The 9370-nt window shown below is 39.0% G+C and overlaps 1 protein-coding gene across 2 annotated transcripts in view; it reads left to right on the top strand.

Moving 5' to 3' along the window:
- The first annotated feature begins 1910 nt into the window (after window positions 1-1910).
- Window positions 1911-9370, top strand: part of axl (AXL receptor tyrosine kinase) — a 53107-nt gene continuing 45647 nt past the window's right edge. The window contains exons 1-4 of one of the 2 annotated variants that reach the window (XM_077207523.1): window positions 1911-2847; window positions 6950-7157; window positions 7743-7843; window positions 8044-8226. In XM_077207523.1, the coding sequence (XP_077063638.1) occupies window positions 2721-2847; window positions 6950-7157; window positions 7743-7843; window positions 8044-8226 (619 nt within the window). In that variant the 5' untranslated portion in view covers window positions 1911-2720. The remainder of the gene's footprint in view (window positions 2848-6949; window positions 7158-7742; window positions 7844-8043; window positions 8227-9370) is intronic. The other variant, XM_077207522.1, reaches the window with a different exon arrangement.

Here is a 9370-nt window from a genome sequence, read left to right as displayed (position 1 = left end):
CTCCATTCATTTACGCTTCTTTCCATCTGGTGACGTGAATCTCCTTCTGTCTGGTGTTAATGGCTGCAGTGTATTTTCTCACGCGTCAGCACACACAACGGCTGCAACCACAGTGCGGACTCCCCAAATAATTAATGAATAGTAATTTAAGCACATTCCTCACATTTGTTCAACTTAATTTAAAAATAACTCACAATTGCATGCATAACCCTTTTAATTCAGCTCAAAATATCTTCCATTGGGTCGGGTGTCTTGACATCTTGTGGCAAAACATTATATAACATGATATTTCATGACTTTTGACACTAGATGGCTCTATATGGAGCAAATGAGCTGTTTCTCTGGGTCCTAAAGTCAGTTTTTCCATTGTGCATTCAGGTACACATGTAGACATTATACACTATATTTTGGCTTAGTTTTAGTATTTTTAGTTTGAATTTGAGCATTTTTAGGTTTTTCTATGTGTACTGAAGCATTCCTCGCATTCCATTCATTCCTAAGGGGGTCAAATTGACCCGGAAGGGAAGGAATTGTTACTTTTATCAGTTTCAATCACACAACTCTGCTGTCTCTCACACGGACTCTAGACCATCCAAATAGTTGAGCTCTAGTATATAACCATGCGGATACAAACTGTTTTTCACAAGAATTAATTGCAAAGCTGAATTACAAACGGTGAACAATTGACTTGTTTCTGCAGTTTTTGCATCAGTTTTTCTTTGCAACCTATATTTTAATAACAATGATTGTCATCGTGATTTGAGGCAGACCTGGTCTAACCTGTTTGACAACTTCAGTGATGCAGTTTAATCAGTGCTTGAAGATCCCTCTCACATTAACCTAACCAACCCACACTAGCGCTCTCTGTCTGCACAAACAAAGTCTCCTCATCTCCTCAGTATTTTTGCCCCCCCCCCCCCCCTTCTCATTCTTTTAAGAACATGTTTGATACTTTCTGCCTCCTTTATCTCCCCCGTCTCTGTATTTGTGTGTGTGTTTGTGAGAGAGAGAGAGAGAGAGAGAGAGAGAGAGAGAGAGAGAGAGAGAGAGAGAGAGAGAGAGAGAGAGATTGATTCCTTGGTTTCTTTTGAAAAGCAAGGACACAATGGGGTCTTTCTCAGATGGGTTCTGTCTCCATTAAAGACCCTGGGAACACTGCACGGACCCCTCAACCTCCTCTTAAAGGGCCAGAGAACTCTCCATCCAAAGCAACCTGAGAGCGCAACAACAATCCCATGCGTTTTCATGGGAAAAAAGTAGGAATCAATTATTCATGAAGGGTGCGTGAATCCCACCTATATCTTACACTCTTCCTGCGTTCACCCAAACAAACTTCACCCATATTTATCATCTTTCCCGAGCCCTGCATGAACATGCTGTACCCTCTCACCCGCAGATATAGCCATGAGAGCGACATAACAAACTAGAAAACAAGAGATTATACACACAGAGCCACACAAAGTAGTGTGTCTACTTTTATACTCGATGTGATTGAAGTTTAAATGTATTCACTTGAGCAAAGATGCTCACAATGGATTTGGTTCCGAAGCCATTTTGTGCTTGAGGTTAAAGAGTTAGTTGTTGTTTTAAAACATGTTTCCACAGATTAATATCATTTAGATAGACCTTTAAAACGTTGACGTGCTTTATCGTTTGTAATTCAGTTTCAAAAATGTGCCAATAATTGTAAAACAGTTTACAATTATATGAAATACGATAAGTTACGATAAAACGCCATATTCTAAAAGTGATTCATGAATTTTTGTTCATAATAGATTGAACAGGTTTTACACAAATATACACAACCAGTTATATGATGTAGCTATTATTATTAGTCAAGTCAAGTGTGAAAGTCAAGTCACCTTCATTTATAGCGCTTTTTACAATACTGACTGTTTCAAAGCAGCTTTACAGTGATAACAGGAAAATAATGCAACAATGTTTGTTTCGGCTACAGCAGATCTAGATCACTAGATCAGATTACGGTCTAACATTTTTTGAGTAGTGATATTAAAATCATTAAAACTATAAAATAACACATGTGGAATTTATAGTGATAATTTTGCCGAGATTCCGTCATGAGGAGTGCGGACTTTCTTTCAGCCAAACTTTAACTTTAGTCATTACATTAAACGACTCTTAGACAGTCTCAGTAAGATTTAAAGTAAGCATGTTCTATCTATATTAAGTTGGTCTGTAGGTGTAGTCGAGTCTGCTGTAGGTGAAGGGGGTTGTTGTGTATTGGAGCACTGAGAGGGAGGGCGAGATGGAGGAGGAGGAGGAGGGGAGGAGAAAGACAGAATGGACAACAGTTGAGTGGAGGAATGTGAGTTTGTCTGAAGGGGAATAAAGGCGTCCTGATGGGAGAGAGTTTTGGAGGCAAAGGGAAATTCTGACAAAATACGCGTCGTGATTCCAAAAATAACAATTCTGACTGATTGGAAAACTCTGGAGCGCTTTTTTGGTTTTGGCTTCACGAGCTTCAAATGCTTACTTCACGTTCAGGATTACTAAAAACTTTTTGAGTTAAAAAAAAAGAAATAAACAAAGTTTACGCTGCTTTTGGAAACAGATTTTGTTGACAATTTTGTGGACGACCTGACAGCTTCTATTTTGAACTTGAGGATTCGAGTTTTCCCCTGTTTTTCCTTCTGAAACTTTGACTAAGGAGTCTGCCAGAGTCGCTCATCTATGCGAAGTTGAAGCGCTGGAGCGATGCGATGATGATGATGATGCGCACGACACCGAACCAGAACCCGAAACCAGACAAAAGAATGACCGGGTCGAACCTTTTCAGTCTGTTACTCTTGCTCGTGTTGCGCCCCGGGGCCGCGGAGCATGTGTCAGGTACGAGATTTGTGGATTCAAAACTTTTTCAAGTCAACGCATTAACGTTTCAAAGGTTTCCTGAGCTTCACCCTGATTGAATATCAGTATAGGCTAATCGTTAAACAGTGGTCTAAAAAATTATTCGTACACTATAGTTAGTCTTTAAACATGTTTGAATGTCATTGCATCAGAAAACAAGTGTTAAAGATGAAGATAAAGTATATTGTGAGGCTTTTTATTTGAACATGTTCGTAATTAAATATACACTACATGTCTACATCTGTGGTTACTCTGCAGTGTGAACTTGAGGCGAACTTTTTATAGTTACTAGAAATGGCCAAAGGAAAATGCAAATAATTGCAATTCAGACAAATTAATACAGTTCTTATAGAATATATTGTGACCAATTGTCCAAAAACTTTCTGGGGCCCATACAGCATCTTTAAGATCTCATATGTGATTGATGACAGAAACAAATAAACAGTGAAAGATACTTGACAACATATGTAGTTCACTCTGAACTAAATGTAGGCTACTTTGCTCTATTTAATGTCATACCAGTTTTGCTCAGTGGCTAGTTTTAGAAGTTTGTGTGATATTATTATTATTATTATTATTATTATTGTAATTTTCAAAACAATGGGTCTGTTTTCATCTGACTGAGCAAAGCTAAATCCTACATTGAAGGAGGGGCCTGAGGTATATATTGAGACAAGAATATCTTAAAGACTTGAGGGTGGGCTCTTTTGACTTAGTAGCCTAAGGTTCGTAAGAAAACACCCCTTAACAATAACATTGCATGACCTTAGCAACTAGCAATCCTAGCAACCACACTGCATCATGTATGGCTTTTGCACAACCAAGCATCATTTACATTTTCCTCAGGATCTGTAAAAGTTGTTTGCAACACTGTCTTGCACAAGATAATGGGTTTGAGTGTTTAGCAGATACAAACTTAAAGTTGTTTGAAGTTGTCTATGAGTGGCCCTTATGTGTGCTGTCAAATTAAGCGAAGAATCTGAGTCTGGCAGATCGGACACTTATCAAACTCTCCCATCAAATCTCCCAGACTGTGAAGACGGGCAGCCTAAACATGCAGCGTGGAAAATGTGGGAAAGTGGGGACCGGTGAGGGATTTCAGAAAGAATGTGACTCAGGGGGCATGCTGAATCAGACAGGGGAAATGATGGATTGGGTTTGGGGCAAAAGGATGGATGAGGGGATGAAGTGAATGAAGAATAGAATAAAAAGCCACGGGAGGAGACAAATGAAAACATAGAGGAAAGAAAAAGTGATCTTTGTTAGACTGGGCGATAATGGAGAGGGGCTGGTTGTTAGTAGTTGTCTTTGACAGGTTTTTACTGATGAGAGAAACACGATAACATTTTATAAGAGTGTACAATATAGTGTTATGGGGGAGGTGCTATAATGAAAAATGCAAGTCAAAATGAAATCAAAATTTCCCCTTTTTTCTTGCTTATTGCATTAATTTTGTCAAATTTTAGGAGTACTCTGTATATAGATGACAGTTGGCCTTGAACCTAACAGATGTCACGGATTTAAAGATATAAATCATTTGGCTCATTTGACAAATTGGCAAATTGGCTCATTTTAAACATCAACTTGGGACTCGCATTTCTGAGTGTGTGTGGGTGTGTGTTCTCCTAAACCTTCGCTGGAAGATTGACTGTCAACATGTTGTTCAGCCCATTCATATTTGAGCAGACTCCAGATGCATTGGAAGAAATGTTAAACTAAAAACCAAAAAAATCCTTTAACTTAAATTTGTAAGTTTTGTGTTTCTGTTGAGTCTGCCCCTGAATGTGAAGAGTGGGCTGAATTTTCCGAAAGTCAATCCTAATTTTTGTTGTTGGTCAAAGGTTAAGGGTCAGGGCAGTGTCTGACAGCTTTGAAAATACAAAACTTGAGTTATTAACACTTTCCCCGCCATTGAGGGAAATTTCAGTAATTTGTAAGAAAACGCTTCCCCGCAAACGCTTTCCGTGTTTTCACTGTTATACGGTAGGGGGCGCTATTACGCATCTTCTGAAAGAGCACTAAATCTCTGGATGAAAACACAGACGGGATGCAGAAACAAGCGATCGAAATGTAAGCAGACACATATGTAAAATAACGCGATCATAACCATTAAAAAGCATAGAAATCAAAATTGCGTAATGTTACTGAATAAAATGTCGACCCAGGACGAGATAGAGGAGTGTGAAGCTTTGAGTGTGTTGATGGACTCGATTTATTCCATTTGTGTTTGATCATCGTTCTGAATCTGATCTGGATGTAGTTTACAAAAAAAGTGATTTTCGCAGCTTTTTGCTAAAAATGTTGCTTTTTTTTTGAAACTCATACCCACATTCAAATGTTGATAAAAAATGAATGCATGAAGCTAGAATAAATCTTTTTTTTTAAAGAAGTTCTTTCTTTTTGATATACTGCATATTCAGATATTCATACAACAAAATATTCTGGGATTCATGAAAATTTGGTGAAAATTATCAAAAAGCGGTGGCTGGCAACTTGTATTTTTTAAATCGCTGGCAGGGAAAGAGTTAAGCCGGAAGGAATTCGGAATAAGTTGCATCATCCGAGGCTAAACTACATGGATCTGGCTGGATTACATGCCTCTGGTATCTTTCAGGCTTCAGCTGCAGAGCTTGTTATCCACTCCATGCTGAGAGAAGAATTTAAAACATTCCAGTTCTTCAGGCAGATGGACATGCATGACCCAGTGGAAAGTGAATCACCAAGCTGATGTTTGACAGAGAGCTGATTTGCAGTCTTACCGTCTTATTCACATCATAAAAATCCATGCGAGGGAGGGTTGTGTTTTTGAGTGCCTTGCCTATAAAATCAGTGCACAGACATACACTACCCCACTGGCATTGAAAAGGAGGTTTGTCTGATAAGTTCATGTGATTCACTTGTCGGTAAAAAAACCTTGGACTTAAATGGACGGGCCTGAGCCATATCTTGGGATAAGAACAGCATTGACACTTTGGGGTGAACTCATAGTAACCCCTAAGAAGAAGGGTGGTTTTTATCCCATGCCCATAGACTGTAAAAAATATGGACAAAGCGTCTGTGACGTCACCCATAGACTTTCTGAAGAACGTTTTTGAGGCCGTTTATGGGGGGTATGGGCGGCGCCATCTCGGAAAATCTTTTCTGAAAGGATACAGAGGTGATATGATGTGTTGTGTCAGATCATGGCTGAGACGTCAGATTTCAGGAATTCCACTCGGCGCAGCCTGTTATCAGCTGTCAATCACGCTGTCAATCAAAGTTAACCATGCCCTTATTTGTCAAACATTTTATAACTAAATACGATCTAAACTAACGAGTTAGAAAAAAAATCACCCCCCTCACAGTTGTCAGGCACTCGGAACCTATCGAAAAATACAATAAAAGTCCATAGGACCAACCTGTAAAAACATGAATTTATGCTGTGAAAACGGACAATTTAACATGGGGGTCTATGGACATTTGCTCCCTTTGGGACCTGCCCCTAGCGGATTTTCGATGTATTGCAGTTTTTCGCACTTCCGGGTAGGCTTCATTTTTCAGATTGGAATGTTGCCGCTTGCCCATGCCCTGGACTCAACACACCTGATTCAGCTTATTGGTGAGATATCAAGACCAGAGTGTGTGAGATAAGGACCAGGGCTGAGAAACAATGAGCCCCACAGAGAAGCAGCCTAAAAACATTTACAACACATTAGCCACCGCATAACAATGACCCTAGCAAGAACCACACAGGATTTCTTCAGGAAAAGGTTTTTTTTTTTAATAAAGTCATGCTTTTTTTTATCTTCTGATGGATGAACCCTTCCAATATCCAATACCAGCTTTTCAAACATCACCAAATTTGCGTGTCCAGAAAAGCACCATGTTTTGTGGTCATTTACCATTGTAGTGCTATGACATACTTTGGAGCACCATGTAAAAGTCTTGGGTTGGCAATTATTTAGCACTATGGCATATTTCAAATGACCAAATATTTGATCAATGTATCTACTCTTCAAAACTAACAAAGGTTGTGTAAGCTGAAGTGATGGACTTTACCTCTGACTTAATGAGTTTTCCATGGTCTTCCTGCACTGCGCAGGGCTGAGTTTCGTGCAGAGGCCTGGGAATGTGACTTCCTCTCTTGGGAAGGCAGTGGAGCTTCAGTGCGTCCTGCGAGCAGACGGGGTGGACCACGGACCCCTGGACGTGATCTGGCTGAGGGAGGGACAACCGCTGGACTTTGCTGAACTCAACCAGATGCAGGTCCCCGTAGATGAAAACAGCTGGCTGGTTATCAGTGAACTCAAGTAGGAATGCCTCTTTACCGTGCATATCTGTTTCTTTTGGACATTTACACTGATATTCAAGTGAATTGGTTTTTCTGTTTCCTCTGTCCATGATTTGTGTTGGCACCATTACTTTTATAACTAGCGTGTTGCGTACATTATTGCGTTAATGCCTGATAAAAGGACTGAATTACGTTAAATCCTGAATTTTTGGACAGTAACGTGATAGTTACAGTACACAGAAACATTTAAAAAATGTTGCTTATTAGAAAAAGCAACTAGGGTATTATTCTATAAATTCTAAAAGTAATACATTACTTTACTTGCTACTTCTGAATGTAATCTCATTACATAAAATGTCATTACCTGTAACCCCCAACACTGATAATACCCAGCCCACATATATAAATATTTTGTTTTTTAAAACAACCTTGTACTTTCTCTAAGGCTGATTGGTACAATAGCTCATGGGTCCGATTCCCAATGAACACAAATACTGATCAAACTGAAACCTGAGATTAACTTTGAGAGAAAAGTGTTTGCCAAACGAATACATCCAAATGTGACTACAATGCCAGATTAAAAGCATCCACTTTCTGCTTACAGGATAGAGGAGGTAACGCTCTCAGATATGGGCTCCTATCAGTGTGCGGTTTACTTCGGTTCAGAGAAGACATTATCCATCGAGGGGCACATCCAAGTAGAAGGTATTATCTTTCTATAGTGTATGTTACTTAAAATACAATGTTCTCTTTAAATTCACATGGGCTTTGTGATGGGAATATATGTGCAGAGAGGTGGACTGGCCTGGTTTGAGACTAACAATAGACTGTACTGTTGGGAACTCCTCTATAGCTCATTATTGATACATTTATGAATTTTCAATCTCTCTTTCTTTCTCCTTCAGGTCTCCCTCATTTCTCAGTGGAACCGCACCATATGTCAGTAGTGGCTAATGTAGGGCTGAGTCTGCACTGTGAGGCTCATGGTCCTCCTGAACCTGTTGGGGTCATCTGGCTACAGGACGGGGTTCCTCTCAATAACCTGGATGACCCGATATCCCTGTCGCCCTCAACACTCAACCTCTCAGGTATTTACCTATCTTATGTAAATGTAAATGTAAATGTATCTTGACTCAACTGTATATGGGTATTTACAACTTTGCTTTCCTAACAACAAATTCCTTGTTGCTGTCTGGCGGAAACCTTGTGTTCCTATATCTCTTCTTTTTTTTTCATAATCAATGCTTGTTGATCACCCTTGATGTTTGTCTGTGAGTTTTGCAAATATTTAACCAATGAAATGTTGGCAAAACCTCGAAGCTCCACCTCAGTTTTAAATGACGTGCCACAGACAGTTTGAGCAGTTTCTGCACCAAAATTGAACTGGTAGCATTTTTCTTTACACAAACACTATGCGTATAAAGGCAAATTTTTCATGTATTTGAGGAGCAGAGAAGAGCGTCTTAGGCTATAGCATTTGCTGTCTAGTCATAGCCAGTGTTGGGGAAAGTTACTTTTTAAAGTAATGCATTACAATATTGTGTTATTCCCTAAAAAAAAGTAACTAATTGCGCTAGTTACTTTTTTATGGAAAGTAATCCATTGCGTTACAATTGCGTTACTTTTTCTCATCTGGGCTGGGCTTGCTTGTATGTTTTTAATGGCAAAAAAACCCCAAAAAGCCTCAGGCGGAATGAAACGCAGATTGACACCTGTGCAGTAGAGGGCGCATAGAAGTCAATATAGAAGAATATTACACAGGAAAAGTTCAACAATTATACTTAAGTAAAAAACAAATGCAATGTTTATCTGAAGTCATTTTTGCTTATTTATAAGGTTGAATTGGATCATCAAAGGACAGCTGCAGAGACATTGGTTAATAAAGTGAGATAACATATATTTGTGTAATTTAACATATTTAATTATTGCAGGTTTGCGTCATATTCTGAGTTTGCATTTCACTGTTTTTATTCATTTTGTGAAATACCGGGTCAGTTTCGTGCAGTGAGATGAGTAAATGCTCACATTAATCTAGAACTACAATAAACATCATGTTTACACAGTTTTACACATGTTTTACACATTTTGTTTACACAAAATGCCTCTGCACTTACCCCTGATTTCTCTCAACATGGGGACAGGACAGTCAATAAATGGGAAAACAAAGAGACTTGAGTTGCTTATTTTAAAAAAGTAACAGGTATTTTGTTATACAGTTAAAAATAATGTGTT

This window comes from Siphateles boraxobius, unplaced genomic scaffold, assembly GCF_051911475.1.
Source record: "Siphateles boraxobius isolate OS27281-9 unplaced genomic scaffold, OSU_SipBor_1 6, whole genome shotgun sequence".
Lineage (NCBI taxonomy): Eukaryota > Metazoa > Chordata > Actinopteri > Cypriniformes > Leuciscidae > Siphateles > Siphateles boraxobius.
This window is presented reverse-complemented; position numbering and strand designations above follow the sequence as displayed.